This window comes from Geotrypetes seraphini, chromosome 10 (genome assembly GCF_902459505.1).
Source record: "Geotrypetes seraphini chromosome 10, aGeoSer1.1, whole genome shotgun sequence".
Classification (NCBI taxonomy): domain Eukaryota; kingdom Metazoa; phylum Chordata; class Amphibia; order Gymnophiona; family Dermophiidae; genus Geotrypetes; species Geotrypetes seraphini.
The window spans coordinates 112,787,891-112,811,779 of NC_047093.1; the positions used below are offsets into that span (position 1 = coordinate 112,787,891).

Genomic DNA, 23,889 nt, shown 5'->3' on the forward strand with positions numbered 1-23,889 from the left:
TCATTCCATCACGTGACCAGAACCCAATTTTCTGCCAATTGACTCACACAAAACCAATCAATTGTCTTTTACAATTTCTGACAACTTCAAAATTATTTTCTTCAGTGTTTTCTCTTCAGATTTTTCCTTTAGTTCACTTATGTCCACTAATTTTCAAATTGGCGATTATAATTTTTTACCAGTTTCTTGTCATCTGGTAAAAACACTCCTTACTATTTCAGCAATAAACCTGGTTGAACAGCTAATTTTACTTCCTCCTTCCCCTCTACCACCAGTTATTTAGCTATCAGTAGCAAAATAATTTCATTATTAGCTGTGAGCAGAGTAGAGAACAGAAAAGCCAGCTGGTTTCTCCTGTCTGTCTGTTTTTTCAAATTATCAGCAGCAGATCAGTTTTGTGACATATGACAGTCTTGTGTCAAAAAGTTCTTTCCTTATTAACAATTGCAATGATCATCTCTCTTCCTTCCCTTCTCCACCAACAATCACATCAATTAAATCATCACAGAACAGCTGACTTCACCTGCTTCCAAACTGTCAATGGCAGTTTTATTTTATAACTGCAGTTAAGATGGCAATTCCACCTTTTCCCCCTGCTCTTCCCCACCACCAATAGCTGCCACCTCTTCAAAATTTGGTTCAGTCTATCCCAGTTCGTTCACTCATGCTGTTCCACACCAGCTAGAGAAACTGTCATAACAGCTGATTGTTTCTCCCTGCTTCTTCAAACTGTCCATTTCAGATCAAAGCTTCTTAGAGCTGATATTTGCTGCCTGTCCCTTCAAACTGTCAGCAGCAATTCGTGTCACTCTTCCTCACCAGTTGCAATGTCAAACTACGTGTTTCTCTGTGCCTGAGAAACACAGCCAGTTAGCCCGTGATTAGAGAAACAGGCACAACAGCTGATACTGTTTGCCTGCCCCTTCAAATTGTCAGTTGTCAAATTCTTTAACAATTGCGATGAGAAATGAAGTGCTTTCAGCAGGCAAAATTAAGTTAAATCTGGCTTGCTCACTCACATAGCTTCATGCCAGCTAACCGCAATTAGAGAAACCGGCATAACAGCTGATCTTGCCTGCCTGCCTCTTCAAACCGCCAAAACAGCTGACTTTATCTCCCTGCTTTTTCAAGCTGTCAGTGGCGGTTTCGTGTCAGCCAGTTTGCTCTGTCTCAGTTCAAAGTCTGGGTCAAAGCCGCCTCATCATTAGTTTTAAAGGCAAATGGGACCTAGAGAGCAGGAGTACTGATCAGACGCGTCTGGTCAGCCTCATCACGTGACTTGAATGCCTCACGCCTCACTTAAGGTTTCTTATGCAAAAGCCCCAACAGTAACCCACAGTCTCAAATGCTTTATTAAGAGTAGGAAGCTGGTCTTTTTTCTATAGTATTTATCAGTTTTGACCCCTCTTTGGAGTAGGCTAGATTTTTTGAACAACTTAATATGGCCCATTTTTATACTTTCATGTGGCTCCAGATGATGAAACCAAAATAGCAGACCCCCTTCTTCCCCATCCAAGTCATTCTTCCTTCTCCCTTTTATGGAGCAGCAACCTAATGGTTAGTGAAGAGCTGAGAACCAGGATTCAATTCCTACTGTGACTTGTGACTCTGGGCAAATCACTTAATCCTCCATTGTCCTAGGTAGAAAATAAGTACCTGTATAAAATATGTAAACTACTTTGATTGGATAAGAGAAAGAGGATGGGATTTGATAACACTTTTCTGTGGTTACAAACTATAAAGGCACCTGTAACAGCTATAAAGCACAAGTCCTACAAACCAGTACTCTATAAGGGGTTTCCAATCTAACAGGGAGCCCAAACAGAAGGCATGGATCTGCTGAGAAGTATATGGAGCAGCTTTTGGCAAATAGATTCTGATGAATCCTCATGTCAGGGATTTTTTAGCAGCTGTTACAGTAGCAGACATATCAGACTGAAAGGTTCATAGCTGAGGAGGTTCTGCAAACAGTAGTTATTAGCATACTATGTGATGAGGTAGAGCAGGTAATGGAAAAGTGTGAAGGAGGTCCCTGGCCTTTCATCTTCCACCCTACCAAATCCAGCAGAACAGCAACAACAATGGCACCAGCAGCTCCAAAAGAAACAGAGAGAATGACAAAACATCAGAAGTCTGAAGGCATTTTAAAGTGTGTGAGAATCCAAATAAATCAGGCTAGCAGTCATTAGTAAAGGAAAGCTAATGAGCCATTTTTGATCAAATAGCAGGTTGCATCATTTGCAGACACACTATTTTGAGCTAGGTTCAAATGAGGTTGACAATAATAGGCTGGGGCTCTAACCAGCAATAAAAATAGCAGTAGGAAGCAAGCTGAACCCCCCCCCAAAAAAAAAAACAAAAAACAAAAAAAACAACAACAAACCCCACAATAAAACAAAATCCAGTTCTGAAGCCGAGTCCTAGTTTCTTGACCCATTAAGAAGGCAAAGGAACATATCTAAACAGGCCACTGTACATACAAACCAGACTCTTCCATAAGCAGGTCTGGATGGGCGCACAGCCAAAGACTGTGACCCTTGCGAAGACGCATCAGATCTGTGCACCATAGTCTGCGAAGCAAATCTGGAGCCACCAGAATGACTTGGCATGGATGGACCGTGATCTGCTGAACGACTCGGCCTATCATAGGCCATGGAGGAAAGAAATACAGGAGAATCTTGAGGCCATGGCTGTACTAGAGCATCGAATCTTGAGGCCATGGCTGCACTAGAGCATCGAGACCCTCGCTTCTGGCCTCAAATCTGCGACTGAAGAAATGATCCACTTTCTTGTTCTTCGCCATGGCCAGCCCCAGCGCCGCACTATGGCTAGGAATGCCACTGCAGACAGGTCCCACTCGCCCAAATCCAGAGTGTCTTCTGAGAAAGTCAGTTTCAACATTGTTGACTCCCGCCATATACACTGCTGATAGTGCCTGGAGATGACATTCCATCTATAGAAACAGAAGGCAGTCTTCCTGAGTCAGAGGGGTGATCTTGGTCCCGGCCCTGGCGATTGACATAGGCTACTGACATCACATTGTCGGAGAAGATCCTGACTGCTTGGCCCTCCAGAGAGTTTTCTGCAATCGCATCAGAGTCAGCCGAATGGCTCTCAGTTTCAACTGGTTGATTGACCATTTCCTCTGAGATGGTGTCCAACACCCCTGAACGGGACAATGATTGCAGTGAGCTACCCAGCCCAGAAGACTGGCATCTATCATCACCATGATCCAGGAAGAAATCCGCAGCAGGACGCCCCAACAGAGCGACTGTAAGAGAAGGCACCAATTCATGCTGGCTCGAGCCTCCATAGTCCAAGAAAGACAGGACTTTAAAGCATCTCTATTAGATTGTTTTGGGGTTTTTTTTTTAATATACCACCTATCAAAATTGCCTAAGCGGTTTTACAATCAGGTACTCAAGTATTTTTCCCTCTCTTTCCCGGTGGGCTCACAAAACTATCTAACACAGTGTTCTTCAACCACCGGTCCATGGACCAGTGCCGGTCCACAGAAATTTCCTGCCAGTCCACAGGGTCAGCATGTGCATCAGACCCAAAACAGTGTACTTCAACCGCTGGTCCACGGTGCGATCGATGCGGCATTATCTTTGAGCCAGCTCCCTCTTCCTAACTGATTCAGTGCACAAAGCCACGGGCAGTGGCTCCTACGGGCATCCTGCACCTGAACCGGAAGCCTTCTCTCTGACATTGCAACATCAGAGGGAAGACTTCCAGATGAGGCATGGGACGTGCAAGGTGCAATTAGTACTATTATGGGGGCGGTGTTTGGGGTGGAGATTGGGTAGAGATGGGCGGGGTCTGGCCAACAACTTAGCCCAGTGTTCTTCAACCGCTAGTCCATGGACCGATGCCAGTCCACAGAATAATTCTTTTATTTCTGCCGGTCCATAGGTGCAAAAAGGTTGAAAAACACTGATATAACATACCTGAGGCTATGGAGGACTGAGTGACTTGCCCAGGGTTTCAAGTTTCAAGTTTAATAAAATTTTTGATTAATCGCTTAATCATATTTCTAAGCGATGAACATTTTAAAATTACAATATTTGGGGAAAATACAATACTTAGTAATATATTACGTCCAAACGGACTAATAGACAAACTTAACAAACCATAAACAAAAGGATAAAGGAGAATGAAATACAAAATCATTAAAGGAAAGTAAGACAATCAGGGGAAAAACAAAAGGCAGGGAGAACAAAAAACCTTAATATTGTACAGTGGAATTAAAAATGTAACTAGTGAACTAGTTAGCTAATTATCAAAAGCATCTTTAAAAAGAAAAGTTTTTAAATTACTCTTAAATTTCTCCAGATTGCGCTCTTCCCTTAAATAAATAGGGAGGGAATTCCAAATTTGAGGTGCAGTATGTAGTGTGGCCGGCCCTCAAGGCTTGCGGTAACCGGCCCACGCTTAAAATATTCTCCCCAGCTTGCTTCCCCAAGAGGGAGGAAGTCCCTATTGTGAATAAACTTATCCTATGTGCATGAAACAGAATTGCCTCACACAGGTAAGTAATGAAATCAAGAAATCAAATTTATTGTTCAACTGAACAGGTCCAAACAAAAATGCATCAAAAGAAAATGTACTCCAAAGACCTTGGTCATAATCATGAAAATAAAATATACTGTAATTACCAGCCTGGTCTGGATAACTTTTCCAAAGTTCTTTCATCAATGTCCCAGGTATCACAGAGTCTCCGGCAGTCCTTGACTCTCTCAAAGTCTTATTTGTAAATTGGCAAACAAACTATGTCATTTTGCAATGTGCAGTGCTGCCCTCTCAAAAGCAGTGGCAGAAGGCTGGCGGATTGGTCAAATCGGCTCCTTGTTACCAAAAGCAAAATAACCTGCAAACTATTAACCAAGATGTAAGGCAAATCCTGCCCCAGCTTTCAGGATATTCACCTCTTATGAAAAGAAATTGCTGAAGTTCTTTTCACAGCAGCCATCTTGGCAAACAAAAAAAAAAACTTCTCATACAAGCAAACACTTTGCTAGCATACATTCCTTTAGCTAGCAGGCTCAAGGAAAATCCTTATGCCCAGCAGAAATGGAAACATTCAAAAAATATAAACTCAGAAAGCAATTCCAAACTAATTGATATCCATTTCCTCAAATAGTCCCACCTCTGGTAAAGTACTGCAATCCATAGCTTCACATTCTGGGTTTACCAGGGTTGTTCCTTCTGGTTCAGAGTTCAGCATTTCAATGTCCTTTGGCTCTGGGGGACTTGGAGGCTCCTTCCACCTGAGAGCTTCTCCTCTGTCTCTCCTCCTCCTGGTCAGCCAGCTCTCCAAATGTTGCAAAGCTGCTGTACCACGCCCAGCCCTACTCAGGGGCTGAACTTCCTTCAGCTGAGGCTGCCTTCTCCCCTGCTTAGCCAGCTTCTCACAAAATGGAGGATTTAAAGGGGCCCTGCCAGTTTTCACCAGGCTGTGTTCTGTAGCAGGTCTGAACACAGCCTGTGCTTCCTGGTCTTGTTCCTGCCTATCAGGGACACAGTGATTAGCCCGGACCAGTTTCAGGGGATGTTTTCTCCGGGGTTTAACTGGCACAAGGCCGGCATTGGGCTCGGGTTTGTGACAAGTAACAGAAAAAATAAATTGCCGTCTTGTATTAATAACCCTAAGAGAAGGGATCGTCAATAGATTTTGTTCATTGGATCTCAATGTTCTATTTGGAGTATAAGGGATTAATAATTTATAGATGAATGCTGGAGTTTTATAAAATAGGGACTTAAAAGTAAGTATGCATAATTTATATGTTATCCGGTGAGATATAGGAAGCCAATGCGCTTTCCTAAGAAGAGGAGTTACATGGTCGAATTTCCTAGTTTTAGTTATAAGTTTAATGGAAGCATTTTGAATAATTTGTAAACGTTTAATTTCATTCAGAGAAATGCCCTTAAAAAGGGCATTACAATAATCAATTTTAGAGATCACCAAAGAGTGAATGAGAATATTAAGGGATTTTGAACATAAAAATTGTGAGAGTGAATGAATTTGGCGCAGCCTGTAAAAGGTTGTTTTAACAATATTACTAATGTGATCATGGAAAGTCAGCTTATGATCAAAAATCACCCCTAAAATTTTTATGTTGTTAACTGATTGTAGGGGGACATTTTTTATAGAAATAGAAGAAACAAGTTTAGAACTATCTTTCCATGGAAAAAGCATCACATTAGTTTTGTTAATATTGAGTGCCAATCTGTTAGTGTCCAGCCAATGGTAAACTTGATCGAGCTTCTCATTAATCTTTATGATGTCAAAAGAATTATTAGCATCCAATGGATGTAAAAGCTGAATATCATCAGCATAGGCAAATACATGGAAACCTACAGATTGGCATAAGGTCATTAATGGTGCAAGAAAAATATTAAATAACAGAGGAGAAAGAATAGATTCTTGAGGAACACCATACATGGTCTGTGATGTTTTAGACATTGAGTCATTAAAAAGAACAGTAGAAGTACGGTCTGTGAAGTATGATACAAACCAAGAAAGAACTTGGTCTGTAATTCCAATAGAATGGAGTCTATTAAGTAGAAGTTGGTGATCGATCGTATCAAAGGCTGCAGAAAGATCAATAGAAATTAATAGAACCGATTGATGATGATCCAAAAAGTATTGTATAGAGGAGCAGCGCAGGGTTTGAACCCACAACCCCAGGGTGCCGAGGCTGTAGCTCCAACCACTGCGCCACACACTCCTCCTATGCGGAGCCCAGTGAAAGAGTGGGCATGCTGGAGAGGACGCATGTGCATCCTTGCCCATGGAACTACATATATAGTGTCGCCATGGATCCCAGGACCTGAACATAGGCCCATGTCGAAGGAACCAGCAGCTCCAGAAGGGAAGAAATCTGGGCACACAGTTTCAGTCTGTGCGCTTCTGGAAGATAGACATGGCCCACAGCCATGTTGAAAAACACTCTCAGATATTCCAGCAACTGCATGGGTGTCAGATCCAACCCAGGTCCTCCAGTACCTGATCCATCGTATACTTACCAAATTTTTAAAAAAACTGTGATTTTAGGATTTTTCTGGTGAGGGAACACAGAGGGACATAGAGAAGCCTTGAAAATCCCACTTTTCAGACCTTTCCCGATTCACCTCACAGGCTGCGACAGCCTATACTCATTGTGACCTGTTTGTGGAACTGTGCTAGAGCCTGCCTCAGCTCTCTTAAAGAAGCTGGATCAGAGAATCACTGCCTCATACTGGGAATGCCTCTGCAATGCTGATCTTCGGGCTGCCAGTCAGACCCTATGCCTGACTGCACCTCCACCTCTGCGGACTGACGCATGTGCACTGGAACAGGCAGAGGTGAGAAGATGCAGCAATTACCCTGCGAGACGCTGCTGAGCCTCCTAACGGTGCCTAACAGCTTGCGCTCAACCCCTGCTTAACAGCAAGTGAGCCATCCCATCAGCACCACTCTAAGGATAGCCTCCCTCCTAACATCCCACATACCCTCCAACACCCCCACATTCTGCCTGTACCTATCCCTCTCACAGCCGGTCTGCTTAAGCTGACACCCCTCCACACATCCCCTCCAACAGCCACTCCTCTAAGGATAGCCCCCTCCTGATATCCCCCCCCCCCCGACATCCCCCCCAGTGTCTTTTGCTGAAACATGAGCCAAGCAGAAACCGATAACATGGAAGAAATGTGGTCGACTTTGAAAGCCACCATACAAGAAGCAACAAACCGCTATGTTAAATCAGTAAGTAAACGGCGAAGGAACAATAAGCCACAGTGGTTTACTGCAGAGATCTCAGACCTCATCAAGGAGAAGAAAAAAGCATTCATCTCTTACAAACAATCGGGGAAGCAGGACTCTAGAGCAGACTACCTGACCAAATCAAAAGCCGTCAAAACAGCAGTCAGGGAGGCTAAATTCCACATGGAGGAGTCTCTGGCAAAGAACATCCAGAAGGGAGATAAATCCTTCTTCAGGTATATCAGTGACAGAAGAAAAAACTCAGGCGGGATTGTACGTCTTAGGAATCCAGAAGGAGACTATGTGGAAAAGGATTTGGAAAAAGCCCAACTATTAAATGAATACTTCTGCTCAGTCTTCACCCGAGAAGCGCTGGGGCTTGGCCCTCAGCTACAGACAAGGGTTGGCTCAGTTGACCCGTTTAGTAACTTTGAGTTTACGCCCAGCAGTGTCTACGGTGAGCTGTCAAAGCTCAAGGTTAACAAAGCAATGGGGCCGGACAATCTGTACCCCAGGGTGCTTAGGGAGCTGAGTGATGTCTTGGCGGAGCCACTGTCTGCGCTCTTCAACCTCTCCCTTAGTACAGGCAGCGTCTCGTTGGACTGGAGGACGGCTAACGTCATTCCACTCCACAAGAAAGGCTCAAAGATGGAGACAGCAAACTACAGACCAGTGAGTCTAACATCGATAGTAAGCAAACTAATGGAAACTCTAATCAAACACCAATTGGATAAGATCCTGGATGAGGAGAATCTACGGGATCCCCGACAACATGGATTTACTAAGGGGAGATCATGCCAATCCAACCGGATCAGCTTCTTTGATTGGGTGACGGGGAAGCTGGATATTGGGGAGTCCCTGGACATTGTGTACCTGGACTTTAGCAAAGCATTCGATAGCGTACCACACCACAGGTTGCTGAGCAAGATGAGTTCTATAGGATTAGGTGACACATTAACGAAATGGGTTGGGAACTGGCTTGGAGGTAGGCTTCAAAGGGTGATGGTGAACGGCACCCCCTCCGACGGAGGTGATCAGTGGAGTGCCACAGGGCTCAGTCTTGGGCCCAATCCTATTCAACATCTTTATAAGGGACTTGGCAGAAGGGCTTCGAGGTAAAATAACATTATTCACCGATGACGCCAAACTAAGTAATGTAGTGGGCAAATGCACAACAGACGAAGATTCAATGCCCGACAACATGATGCACGACCTACTGGAGCGCTGGTCTAGGACATGGCAACTCAACTTCAATGCCACAAAATGCAAAGTTATGCACCTGGGCAGCCAAAATCCATGCAAATCTTATACCCTTAATGGCGAGATCCTAGCAAAAACGGTAACAGAACGAGACTTGGGGGTAATCGTCAATGAGGACATGAAGTCTGCCAATCAAGTGGAGCAGGCTTTGTCCAAGGCAAGACAAATCATGGGTTGCATACGAAGGGGTTTCGTCAGCCGTAAGGCGGAAGTCATTCTATGTTTCTATGTTTCTATGAGGGATGCCTACTCCCACCTACTGATAGTGCTGCCTCTTCAAAATGGTATCCCTTACCCTCCCAGTGTATCTTGGAATGCACTGGGAAGGGCCTAAGGCTCTGATTGGCAGAGTCAAGAGTGGTGTCTCCTGAAGAAATTTGCAGAGTGGGTACATGGTCCTCTCTCCATAATTTCACAAAGTTTTACAGGATAGATGTAGCAGCCACATTTGATTTTGCATTCCGATCATTCATATTTTCAGCAGGCTCACCTGTCCCACCCCAGATTCTGGGGACTGTTTTGATAAGTGCCGAAGGTTCAGGAATGATGTGCCTGTTGCACTAGAAGGGAAGATTAGGTACAAATCTTGATAATCTTCTTTCTAGTAGACAGGCACATCATTCCTGAAGTACACCCTGTCAGACATTCATTAGCCTGCTTTCTGCCTCAGACATGCTGGGATGACCAGATATCTTTAACCAATAAGGACATGGTTGGGGATCACTACTGCTTTTGCAATGAATCCAAGGAGAACTCCTTTTATCCCAAAACGGTTAGTGCAATTTGCATTCAGGTAGGTGACTTCCTTGTTTTCACCTGGTTATGCGTTACAATGGGTTCATAAGGTTTTTTCAGTTTCAACTGTTATATATTTTTGTGATATGAACAGAACAGACATCTCTCTCAGGAGTATCCTCGTACCTCTCCCTCTTATGTTTCCTCTCTAGGGCTGACCATCTGCTTTGATTACAAACTGAGGAACTGGAGCACAGTCCAGAGAGGTGCAAGGTGGAGCACAAAATTCTAAATGAGGCTCTCTACACAAATTCCTGCAGGAATAGGATGATTACTCGAGGGTTCAGGAATGATGTGCCTGTCTACTAGAAAGATTATTGAGGAAGGTACCTAATCTTTCCTTCATGTTGAATGTATATTGACATCTTCGGGCTGCCAGTCGGACTGAAGTTGGACTGATTTTCAAGCCCTGCAGAACTGTGCATGCAAAAGGGAGGGAAGCAACATTGCAGCCTGCACCCTGAAGAGCTCCCTGCAGATGCCTAAGTGCCTGCACTGAAGACCCTGAAAGTCAGTAGGTGAGCTAAACTAATAGGGATACGGATCCTGAGCTCTTTTTCTATAGGCTGGCCACACATGGCCCTAAGGGATTAACCTGCCAGTTAGACCCAAATCTGCTTCTTCTTCATGTAAGAAGAGTTTACCCCTGTACTGGGGAGTTCTGGTGCACCAATAGCCGCAAAAAAAGTGAAAAATACCGAAAATAATAACCATACACACATACAGATCAGAAAGACACATTTCGGCTCACAAGCACAAGGAAAAACTGAAGGGGGCAGTAGAGTCCTCTGGAAAAGGAGGAATGGATTCCTTTTGCTTAGCTCGCAAGCATGGGGAGAATACCCTACTGTCCAGAATAGCACTGTCTAGATAAATTTATTTTAATGCATATTGAATTGTATGTTTTAAACAGAATGTGGAAAATGTACAATGGTGTGAAAACTTGTTCACATGGGGAGGAAGGGGGAAGGAATGAAATCTAAATCCAAATGAGATCTAACTCGTTCAGAGCAGTCATGCTAGAGTGGTCTTTCCCAGGGACACAAGAGATGCTTTAACAGCAAGAGATTAGAGAAACTAGGCCTCTTCTCCCTTGAAAAGAGGAGACTGAGAAGGGACATGATCAAAATATTCAAGATACTGAAGGGAATAGACTTAGTAGATAAAGACAGGTTGTTCACCCTCTCCAAGGGAGGGAGAACGAGAGGGCATTCTCTAAAACTGAAAGGGGATAGATTCCGTACAAATGTAAGGAAGTTCTTCTTCATTCAAAAAGTGGTAGAAAACTGGAACGCTCTTCCAGAGTCTGTCGTAGGGGAAAACACCCTCCAGGGATTCAAGGCAAAGTTAGACAAGTTCCTGCTGAACCGGAACGTACACAGGTAGGGGTGGTCTCAGTTAGAGCACTGGTCTTTGACCTAGGGGCCGCCGCAGGAGCGGACTGCTGGGCACGATGGATCACTGGTCTAACTCAGCTGCGGCAATTCTTATGTTCTTACTCAAGAGGAAGATGTTTAATTGAAATACTGTGTCCCATTTAATCCTTACAACACTCTGTATTCCTCTTTCCTAATATAACTCCTGAGGGAATTCAGTGTAATGCAGAATTTGTGCGTTCTTCTTCTCCTACACAGAACTCTATATTTGCTATGTAGAATTCAGCATGGTAAAACAGGAACTAACATCAGAATACAACACAACCACAAAGCAGATTCCTGAAATTTCTACAAGAATCCAAGCCAGAGTCTCAGCTTGCTTGTCTTACATTGCTGCCACCACTTAAAACTAAACATGGCCAAGACTGAACTAACTTATGTTTCTGCCCAAACCTACACTCTCCCCCCCACTCTCTATTTCAGTGGATAACACTCATACTCCCTGTCTCGTTAGCTCGCATCCTTGGTGTCATCTTTGACTCTCCTCTATGCAAATCAACAGACTGCTAAAACCTGTCACTTCTTTCTCTATATCACCACCAAAATCTGACCTTTCCTTTCTGAGCACACTACCAAAACCACTCCATCATCACCTCTGGCCTAGACTTGCAACCTGCTTCTCACTAGCCTCCCGTGTAACCATTTCCCATCTCTTTCCCCTTTAATCTATTCAGAATGCTGCTGGACGACTTATATTGCACCAGAGTTGCTATGCTCACATCATCCCTCTCCTCAAGTCACTTCGTTGGCTCTGCATTCACTTCTGCATAAAGTTCAAACTTCTCCTATTGACTTACAAATACATTCACTCTTTAGCTCCTCAATATCTCTCCTCTCATGTCTCTCCCTACATTCCTCCCTAGGAACTCCGTTCATCAGGCAAATCTCTCTTATCTGTACCCTTCGCTTCTACTCCAGACTGCTCTCTCTCTCTCTCTCTCTCTTGCTACCTGGAACAAACTGCCTGAGTCTGTACATCAAGCTCCATCCTTGGAACTATTCAAATTCAGAGTAAAAGCCCACCTCTTCAAGAATGCATTTAACTCATAAGCCCCTCATCCTAAAGCACCCTGAGAAACTCCCTAAGCCCCTATTTCTGTTCCTGTAGTCTATTAATTTAGATTGTATGCTCTATTGAGCAGAGACCATCTCTTAACTATGTTGGTGTATAATACTGCATATGCCTATTAGCGCTATAGAAATTTTAAAAATAGTAGTAGCAGCAGTCCAAATTCAAAAAGAAGGAAAGTGTGGTAGGGTCAGTCGCATGGATTGATATTACTACTGGAACCTCCTTGTTTGACAGCTTGTGCAGTCAAAGAAGAAACTTGAGTCAAAGTTAGGGAGCTTGTCTGTACCATAAACAGGGAGAATTGAACACATCTGGCTGGAGACAATCTGTATGTTCCTCTCAACCCTTTCTCTTCTCTTCTGTCTCTAAGATGGAACAAACTGATTCTGTATCCTGCTTGCTGTTTAACAGTAAGGGGTAATATATATAAAAAGTTAAAACTGTCAGCTGGCTGGAAGAGGAGAGGAACAGAATAAGAGCCAGAGAAGTAGTGGACGCAGGGCAATGCAAAGCAATCTGGGAATCTTGTTGGGGATTAGCAAAAAAAGGGAGCTGGAGGTTTTTGAATTTGGTGAAACCAGATAAACAAGGTCAGGCATTAAGATGAACAACATTATAATTGAAAGATACAGAACTTTGTAAATTTTGTGTAGAATTCCTCCATCTCATTAAGGCTGCTATAGCTATAGCATCAATTTCAAGAAATCCAGAAAAAGGCTTTAACTTACCGGATGAGCGAGTCCACCAAATGCAAGGAAGAACAGGAAAGGTGGGTAGATCTCTAAGCTGAGAAAACAAATAAGCAACATATTTAAATGGAGAAAATAAAAAAAATATATTTGATAAAGTGGGGGGGGGGGGAAAGATAGTGAGCTTCTAAAAATAAATTTCATAACATAACTGCAGTTATAGCAACATACTTCTTGCTAAGCTCCATTTCTTTTACTTTCAGTCTCGTTAGGAGGTCTCATACTTTTAAATTACAATAGATTAATATAAATACATATAAAATCAGTGCACTTCCCCTTTAATTATGATGATATCCGTTTTTCTCTCAAAAGTTTTTTCTTTTTGTGAATCATTTTTATTTTTCAAAATAAATATATAAATTATACAGATAATTATTATACATACAGTGCTCCCCAGTGAATTTGTGGTCGGCGGTTCGCAGTCCCGGTCATTCGCGGTATTTTCCGACTGCAAACTGCCGACCAGGAGAGGACAGCTGGGGAGGCACGAGAGGGCAGCCAGAGTGCCGGCGAGTGAAGGAAATCACTCGCTGTATGCTCCAACCACCTCTTCCTGTACTAAAGTCGGGCCTCACCAATCAGTAGCTGCTTTGACACGCAGTTCCTGATTGGTAAGGCCCGACTTTAGTACAGGAATACAGTGAGTGATTTCCTTCACTCGCCGGCGCTCCAGCTGCTCTCTCCTGTCTCCCCTGCCTAAAAACTGTATTTGTGGTTTTTCGACATTCGCGGGGGTTCCTAAACAGAACCCCCGTGAATATCGAGGGAGTACTGTACTCTGGTCCACACTTTCTGCCAAAGCTCATCATCAGCGGAAATGTCTAAATCCGGATGCCATGTACTCATCATTAGTGATATAGACACAGGTGAAGTTTGTCTCAATAAAGTGTACCATTTAGAGGCAACACCTTTAATAATAATAATAGTAATAATAATAATAATAACAGGGTATATACCGCAATACCGTTAAGTTCTTTGCGGTTTACAATAGATTAAGCGAGGTACAAATTGATTGAATTTAAGAGGGGGGAAGAGGAGAGTTAATAGGACCGGAAATGCGTTGTTGAGGAGAAAGAGATTAATAGGGCAGAGGAATCACTATGGAGGAGAAAGAAGATGAGTGGGTCAATTGTCTAGATACTTTAGGAGCAGTTGAGTTTTTAGACGTTTTCTGAATTCCTCATAAGTAGTGGGCGAAAGCAGTTGATCTAGGTCTTTATCCCACAATGCTGCTTGATGTGAAAGAAGATGTTCATGGTGTTTTTTCAGTTTATAACCTCTAACTGGGGGGGGAAACGAAGTAGTAATGAGAGCTTCTCTTGTGTCTGTTGGCAGAGAAGGAGAAAAGGTCAATTATGTATTTAGGGGCAAGTCCGTTTAGCGCTTTAAAGCAGAAGCAGGCGAATTTAAACTTTATGCGTGCTTCCATTGGTAGCCAATGTAACTGCCGGTAGTAAGGTGATACATGATCGAATTTCTTTAGTCCGAAGATTAATCTGACTTCTGCATTTTGCATTAGTTGTACACGTCGCATATTTTTTTGGGAAATGGCTAAGTTGGCGATGTTACAGTAGTCAAGTTGACTTAGTACGAGGGATTGGACCAGGGTTCTGAATGCGGACGTATCGAAATAAGCTTTAATGGATCTGAGTTTCCAGAGAGTGGATCTGAGTTTCCAGAGCTGTCAAAATAGCCAAACTTAGTGTGGAAGAAACTCGAGCAAAACATATTAAGAAGGGGGACAAATCCTTCTTCAGGTATATTAGTGATAGGAAAAAGAACACAGACGAGATAGTACGCCTTAGCAAACCAGACGGGAATTACGTGGAAGCAGATTCCGATAAAGCCGAACTACTGAATGAATACTTCTGCTCAGTCTTCACATGCGAGGCACCAGTTAATTCCTGAGCAATGATATCAGTTAACTTCTTTTCCCTTAAATATAAACCTTTATACTTCTATAATGACATTTTTTAGGCCTTTCTATAATCCCTACCTCCCTAATGTGTTTTCCTTTTATGTTCTCTTTAAACAAAAATTGTATTTCGTCCCTATTTTCCCACTGTTTCCAGTTTTCTTTTGTCCAAAGATGTTACCCTAGTTTGTGTAGTATAACATTATGTATAAGTTAGTTTTGTTTTTTAAACTCTGTTTTTAATTTTGTAAAACGCTTTGAAATTGGAAAAGCGTTAAATCAAACAATTTAATAAACTTGAAACTTGAAACTTGAAACTTGAAACCAGGACACGGTCCTCAGTTAAGGGCTAATACAAGCGCGGAAGACCCGTTTCAGAATTTTGAGTTCACACCAGGTGATGTTTACAGCAAACTGACAAGACTCAAGGTGAACAAAGCCATGGGACCAGACAATCTGCACCCAAGAGTGCTCAAAGAGTTGTGTGATGTCCTGGCGGAACCGCTAGCCGTGCTCTTCAATTTCTCCCTAAGTATGGGGACAGTACCCTTGGACTGGAAAACAGCCAACGTCATTCCTCTGCACAAAACGGGTTGCAGGGCAGAGGCTGCAAACTACAGACCGGTGAGTCTCACATCAATAATGTGTAAACTCATGGAAACATTAATTAAATGCAAATTAGACACGATCTTGAATGAGGGGAATCTACGGGATCCCAGTCAACATGGATTCCCCAAGGGTAGGTCCTGCTAATCCAATCTCATCAGCTTCTTTGACTGGGTGACAAGGAAACTGAACTTGGGAGAGTCTATGGACGTCATGTACCTGGACTTCAGTAAAGCTTTTGACAGCGTCCCACACCACAGGCTGTTGAGCAAGATGAAATCGATGGGGTTAGGAGAGACACTAACTGCATGGGTCCATGATTGGCTAAGTGGAAGACTTCAAAGGGTGGTGGTTAACGGTACCCTCTCTAAAACATCGGAGGTGACCAGCGAAGTACCGCAGGGCTCAGTCCTGGGTCCACTTCTTTTCAACATATTCATAGGGGATCTGACGCAGGGGCTTCAGGGTAAAATAACATTATTCGCCGATGACACCAAACTATGTAACATAGTAAGTGAATGCAATTTGCAGGATAGTATGGCACAGGACCTGCTTACATTGGAAAGATGGTCCTTGACCTGGCAGCTGGGCTTCAATGCTAAGAAATGTAAGGTTATGCACCTCGGTAGAGGTAATCCTTGCAGAACTTACACCTTGAATGGAGAAACTTTAACTAGGACTTCAGCAGAACGAGATTTAGGAGTAATCATCAGTGCAGACATGAAAACTGCCAATCAAGTAGAGAAGGCTTCATCTAAGGCAAGGCAGATGATGGGATGTATCAATAGAAGTTTCGTCAGCAGGAAGCCTGAAGTCATAATGCCATTGTACAGACCATGGTGAGACCTTATCTGGAATACTGTGTACAATTCTGGAGGCCACATTACCATAAAGATGTGCTCCGAGTCAAATCGGTTCAGCGGATGACCACCAGGATAATCTCGGGCCTCAAGGGTCTCTCGTATGAAGAGAGACTAAACAAATTGCAGCTTTACACTCTAGAGGAACGTAGGGAGAGAGGAGACATGATTGAGACATTTAAATACATCACAGGACGTATCGAGGTGGAAGATGATATCTTCTTTCTCAAAGGACCCTCAGTCACAAGAGGGCATCCGCTCAAACTCAGGGGCGGGAAATTTCATGGCGACATCAGGAAGTATTTCTTCACAGAAAGAGTGGTTGACCGTTGGAATAAGCTTCCGGTGCAGGTGATCGAGGCCAGCAGCGTGCTGGACTTTAAGAATAAATGGGATGCCTATGTGGGATCCCTACGAGGGTCGATCTGAAGAATTGGTCACTAGGTATAGACTTAAGAGGATGGGTCAGTAGAGTGGGCAGACTTGATGGGCTATAGCCCTTTTCTGCCATCATCTTTCTATGTTTCTAAACCCTTTCTGATTAAGGAGTCCACCTGCTCTTTCATGGTTAGGCATGGTTAGGTTGATCTAGAGTTACGCCTAGTATCTTTATGGTGGGCTGGATGGGGTGATTAAGTTCATTGATGCATAGAGGTGTTTTGGTGTCAAATGGATGTGGTGAAGCAATGAAGAATTTTGTTTTTTTCTGAATTAAGTTTGAGCTTGAAGTTTGCCATCCATTGCTCCATCATGTTTATGGCTTCTGAAGCCTTGGAAATAGTTTCCGAGATAGAGTCAGCAAATGGGATTATAATCGTGAAGTCATCTGCATAACTGAATAGTTTTATCCCCATCTGAGTTAATTGCAAGCTCAGTGAGGACATGTAGATGTTACATAGCAATGGAGACAATGGTGACCCTTGTGGCACACCGGATGGATTGCTCCAGGTATCGGAAAGCTCATAATTGAAGCGTACCTGATAGGTGCGGGATGTAAGGAAGCCACGAAACCAGTTCAGCACCTCGTCTTTGATACCAATGGCGTCTAGGCATTGTAGCATTTTCCTGTGGTCTACCAGGTCAAAGGCTGAACTATATTGAATTGCATAACCAATGCATTGAGGCCCCTACTAAACAGTAGGCGCAGGTTGTCTAAAATAGCTGCAATTACTGTCTCCATACTGAATAAAGGTCTGAAACCGGATTGGGTTTCGTGTAGAAGAGAGAACTGATTAAGATAGTCCATCAGTTGGGTGTGTACTAGTCCCTCCATGATTTTTACAATAAACGGAATGGATGCTACCGGGTCTGTAGTTGGTTATTAGGGCTGAGGGTTCTTTGCGATTTTTTAGAATTGGGGTTATTAGAGAGGAACTTCCCATTTTTTAAGTTATGGGCCAGGTATTGTAGCAGCGATAATTTGAATTGTAATAGTACCGCTTTCATAATTTCGGGGGGGGGGGAGGCATGAGTCCAGAACGCAATAAGTTTTAGAGTATTTGTTGTATAGTTTGGTGTAATCACTCTATTTTAGGTCTTGAAAGGAGCTCCAGATCATGTCTGCTGGTATGTCATTTCCTTGGGTGTTAGCTATTTGATGATCATTAGGGTCGTTTGTTGAGCAGTGGTTTCTAAGGTTTTTAATTTTTGAATCGAAGTGCAACGCTAAGTTACCCTCTGCGAATAACTTAGTGTTGTGTGTGGGTATGGTGTGTCGAGTGGTGTCGAATAAATTTGTGGCCAGGTTGAATAACTCTTTTGTATTGATTCCTTGCGAATCATTGCAAGATGAGTTAATTTTAGTGGAGTAGAATGCTTTACGTTTGTCTTTTATCATTTGTTTGTATATTTTTATAATAGCTCTCCATTTGTTACGGTCTGCTGATTCTCCTGTTTTTTTCCAGGTTCTTTCCAATCGTCTGGCTAGTTGTTTCGTTTTTAAAAGTTCGATGTCGAACCATTTGTTATATTTGTTTGCATTGTTTTTGCTGTTACGTTTGGGGGCAATTTTATCTAGAATGGATGTGCTGGTTATCATCCAGTGATCCCAGAAATTGATTCCTTCTATCTCCGTTTGCAGTTCGTAGTGCGACCAGTATTCTTCTGGATTAATATAGCCTCTTGTGTGGTGTTCTCTTTTTATCATTGGACTTGTTTTAGTTTTACTATAAGACCAAATTAACTTGAAATAATATGTAAAATGGTCAGACCAGATATCGTGGCACCAGGAGCCTTGCGGTAGAGAGATGACAGGGTCTGAGATTTCCTTTATGGACATGGATACCACATCTAAATGATGACCTTTTTCATGTGTTTGTGTGGGTAAAGGGAGGTTGTAGTTGAGTAGGGATAGAAAGTGTTTAAAATCTTTTGCGTTTGTGTTGTCCTCTTCATCTAAGTGTATGTTTATATCTCCTGCAATGATATTGTAGGAAGGACCAATTGAATTATGTAGAACAAATTCACAGAAGTCTTCTTTGGCTTTTGGCCAGCTTTTTGGTGGGACATAGAATAATATGCAGGATAGGATTCGTCTAACTGGCAGTTGCTAATTTTGCAGGCTAAAATTTCTAGTTGGTCGGTCACTTTGGAATCTAGTAATTCGAACTCAAAATCTTCTTTAAGAATAATTGCTAATCCTCCTCCTTTTTTTCCCGGGCGGTTTAGCGTAAGGATTTTGAAATTGTCTGGTAGGAGGTCAATTATTATTGGATCATCTTCTGATAGTAGCCATGTTTCGGTTAGAAAAAGACAGGCTATTTGCTTGCTAATGATCCAATCATTAATTAGGAAGGCTTTATTCCTGACAGATCTAGTATTGAGATATGCACAGGAAATAGATGTGAATGTGGTAGGTTCAGTAGAGGTAGTGGTTTTGATGGATTTTATTTGCCTTATTCTTTTTTTGAGGGTTCGTTGATGTCTTCTTTTATTTGAGATGGCATTAATGTGATTTGTTGTGTTTTCTTGTGGGTTAGTGATGTGTAAAATAGATGGATCAGGGTAGTTGATTGATTGCAAGTGTGGGTGGAGTGAATTAACGTCTTTGATGTTGCCACTTAACAGGCAGATTAGTAAAATCAGTAGGAGATTCATGTTTGCAGTGTAGAGTATTTCTTCCTGATTCAGAAATTGTGTTGGTTTCCCTGCAGATTCTTGATTTATAGTTTGTATGGTTGTTTAGTGGATTGGTGTAGTTCTTGAAGTGACCCAAGTGGCTATAGTGCTTAAGCAGTCCTATTGCTGTCACTAGTAATTACACATGCCTCTAACAATTACACATGCATCTAACCATTACACATGCATCTGACATTTATATATGTCTCTGGCAGTAACACATGCCTCTAACAGTTGCACATGCCTCTACAGTTCTTAAGCAGTCCTAATGCAAATCACCAATGGTTACATATGCCTCTAACAGTTGTGCATGCCTCTACAGTTCTTAAGCAGTCCTAGTACCAATCGCTAAAAGTTATACATGCATTTAAAGCCCGGCCTGGTAAGGAGGGGGGGAGGGATTGAAAACCCTGGAAATTTTTGGACTTGACGAGGGACGCTGGGAAACTGTGGGCAGGGAGGGGGGTTAGCTACCCTGTGGAGTAGGTAGGAGGAGAATGAAATCCGTAGGGTTCTTTGATTAATTATGTCTTGTGCGCTGAGTCTAGATTGTGCGGTTCCTTCGCTAAGGACGGCGCACACGTTGACGCTGCGGATTAAATCTTTTTCTCCCTGTTAGGTCGTGGAAGAGGCAGAGCGGTGATCGCACTCCTCTCCTGAGCGGGCTGGTGAAAAGATGTCGGTCCGCTGCTTGAAAGCAATCTTTTTTCTCCCTGCTGGGTCGTGGGAGAGGCGGAACGGTGCTCGCACGCCACTCCTGAGCTGACACTCTTCAATATTAATATGAGCTGACACTCTTCAATATTAATATTAATATGCAGTGGATCTGTGACCAGGTGCCCTGCTGGAGAGGGCCCCCGATACTGCTGCTGGTCTCGATGAGCCGTTAGCACTGCTTCTCTGAAGTGAAGCTATAGTAATAATATTTTGAAGGAGATCAGGTATTGATTTCAATTTTAGAAGTTCCGGAATTGAAGCACACATGAGTTTTAATTGAAGCCAATTAATATATTGATTGACTGGTAGATTAAATTTATCACGTACTTCTTAAAAAGCCAACCATTGATTATTACATAAAAGATCATGCAGTGTCCAGATATCACATTTTTGCCAAATAAGCCAAATGTTTTTTCTAATAGCAATTAAGAAAAAACCAAGAGCTATTTAGGCAAATCAGGTAACAAGATGATAGAGTTATTTTTGGCTAGCCACTGTAGTTTGAATCCCAGATTTGATCTTTGTGCACTGTGGGTCAGCTAGGGTTGGGATGATGTGAAAAACAGGTGTTCACATCTCCCACTAGGGGCAGTAATTCATTGTCACTGCTAGGGTGGCATCCATGATTCAGGCAGCCTATTGTTTTAAAAATTACTACTTCATTTAAGAAACAAAAAGTTACCCATAATACCTTAGTGGAAAAAATAATTGCCCCTTTAGTTAATAAGCCGATTGATCAAATTTGATACTTAAATTAGGCTGATTGAACACAGCCAGAATTGATTGCAGCCAGCCCTGTTAAATCTAAACCTCTCTATATAGTAACCCTTACTTTAACCATATGCCATGATAAAAGGAAATTCCAGAAGAGAGAGAGGAGAAAAAAAAGTTGTTGAAATGTATCAGTAAAAAAAAAAAAATGTTAAAAAGCTATGGGATTTCACTGAACCACAATGAAAACCATTATCTTCAAATGAAGAGTCTTCCCAGGAGTGGCAGACCTGTTAAAATTACAAAGGGCACAGCAATAACTCATCCAAGAAATTGCAAAACATCCCAAAAGAACATCCAAAGAACTTCAGGTCTCCCTAACCTCAGTTAAAGATAATGTCCATGAAGCCACAAAAAGAAAGTGACTGGGAACAGATGCAATTCATGGGAAAGTAGCAAGGTAGAAACTACTGCTATTAGAGCCGTACATTGATTAAAATTTTTAATTGCATAAAGCTAGGGTTACTATATTTTGGGATGCAAAACCCTTGACACATGGCCCCGCCCTGTTCTGCCCCAACCCTGCCCAGTTCTGCCCCTACAAAGCCTCCTCTCATCTTCCCTGATGAGCTCTGGCTGCATCTGGAGGGCCTGGAGCATGTGTGCAACGTCATCCTTGAATGCTCAGAGGCCCTCCAGATGCGCCGGAACTCGTTGGGTGCTTTCCAAAACCTGGACAAACTGACAGATTTGGGAAATTCTGTCCGGGCACCTGGGCAGTCTTCTAAAAAGAGGACATGTCTGGGTTTTCCGGACATCTGGTAACCCTACATAAAGCACCCCCTCACATTTCCTCCTAGTGCAATATGTAAATTCTCAAAACTGACACATTTCAATTCGATTGTCCCACAGAAAGGTGGTATATCAAGTCCCATTACCCACACATAGTAAACTAAAAATAAAATCTTTTATCTCACTCTAAAATCACAATAAGCAGGGACCTCAGTACTTGGGCAGGCAAGCAGGAGGCCGGAGAGGAGAAGGAGAGAACAGCAGAAGCAGAGAAGAGAACAGGAGAGGGGAAGGCGGCGCAAGAGAAGGCAGGAGAGAGCAAGGGGCAGCGGCGAGAGGTAGCTCCGCCCACCCCAACATCATTCACCGGAGCTCCCCCTTAAAATGGGTGGGGCCAGTGACGCTCAGCCTTTCAGTGCGCAAAGGCAAGCGTTAAAGGCGCTCTCCTTAGCGAGAGAGCCTTTGCGAAGGGCCTTAAGAAGGAATTAGCAAAGAAGAAACACTAGGGAAGGACACCTACACAGGCAAGTACCACAAGGGCAACAGAACAGACAAGCAGTAGATAAACAACCACAGTAGTAGCAGAGGGCAATCACAGCAGACCAGAGGACACACACACAAACAGGGGTAGCAGGTTTAAAATCAAGAAAAGGACTTCACAGTAACACCAAGGACGCTACACAGATTCCTACACAAGGAGAAGCAACTTCAGACAAAGTGTGAGAAAGCATGCATATAGGGAAACAGGGAGAAGCCACTTCAGATGGCAAACCATCAAGCAGACAGCAATGGATGCAGCAGACAGAAGCAGGATGTTGAGCTACCCAGTTTTCTGCACCATTTGCCATATCTATGTCTACCTCCCCTCTGGGAGGCAGTCTTATGTATGCACTCGATGTGAGGAACTGGAGGGCCTGAAGAAGCAAGTCAGACTCCTGGAGGCAAAATACTGGAACTAGAAGCACTTCGAGCAGTGGAAGAGGAGGACAGAAGCAAAAAACTTCATGACAGAGGAAACCACTGAGGAAGAAGTCAGGGAGTTAGAGAAGTTCATTGAGGAGGCATACAGGGAGGCTGTGGAAAATCACCAACAACAGTGGAACTGCCAAGATACACCTACAGTGAGTGAGGAGCACCTGGAGGACAACCACAAGGATGGACTAGGTGACATAGCAGCGGGACCTGGAAACAGTGGAGGGAACCCACAAGAAGACAAGTCTGGTGCAAGCCAACGCCAGGATGAGGGAAGATCAAGTTTCAAGTTTCAAGTTTAATATTCATTTGATGAATAGCTTATAACAATATCTAAGCGATGTACAATTTAAAAACCATCAGAATGTAGTAAAACATTTAGTTAACAAAATTTAAGCAAAAGACAGACAAAATTGGACAAACAGGAAGGGGTGGGGAGGAGGGGAAAAGTTACAATTTTTATATATTAGAATTTAACATCAATAGGAAAGCACATTGGGTATTGATGGGTTATGATAAAATAAGAAGAATGTGGAAACCTGAAATGTTACTTTTCATGCATCAAATGCATCTTGAAATAAGTATGTTTTTAAAATTTTCTTAAAAGAGACTAGGTCTGTTTCGTTTTTAATAAAATTTGGAAGGGAGTTCCACAATGTAGGGGCTTTCACGGAGAACATATCGTTGCGTCTTGTACCTATGATTTTCAGCGAAGGGATTGAGAGCAGTTGTGATGAGGAAGATCTTAAAGAACGAGAAGGTCTGTATGGGACAATCATTTTTGCTATAAATTGGGGTTCGTTGAAGCTCAATGTTTTGTATACCAAAAATAAAATTTTGAAAGTAATTCGATGAGTTATGGGGAGCCAATGTGATTTAATAAGTAAAGGGGTAACATGGTCAAATTTTTTTGCATTATGAATTAATTTAACTGATGTATTTTGGATGATTTGGAGACGTCTATTTTCTTTCTGGGTTATGTTGATTAGAAGAGAGTTACAGTAATCCAATTTAGAGATAATAAGAGAATGAACTAAGATATTGAGTGATTTAGAATCTAAAAAAGTAGAAATTGAACGTAGGAGCCGTAATCTGTAAAAGCATGATTTAACTATTTCGCTAATATGGTTATGAAATGAAAGA

At 42.6% G+C, this 23,889-nt stretch overlaps 1 protein-coding gene across 2 annotated transcripts in view; it reads right to left on the reverse strand.

Moving 5' to 3' along the window:
• The window catches only part of MGST3 (microsomal glutathione S-transferase 3), a 103,619-nt gene that overhangs the window by 38,769 nt on the left and 40,961 nt on the right, over positions 1 to 23,889 (reverse strand). For both annotated transcript variants that reach the window (XM_033961395.1, XM_033961394.1), the window contains exon 4: positions 13,036 to 13,093. In XM_033961395.1, the coding sequence (XP_033817286.1) occupies positions 13,036 to 13,093 (58 nt within the window). The remainder of the gene's footprint in view (positions 1 to 13,035; positions 13,094 to 23,889) is intronic.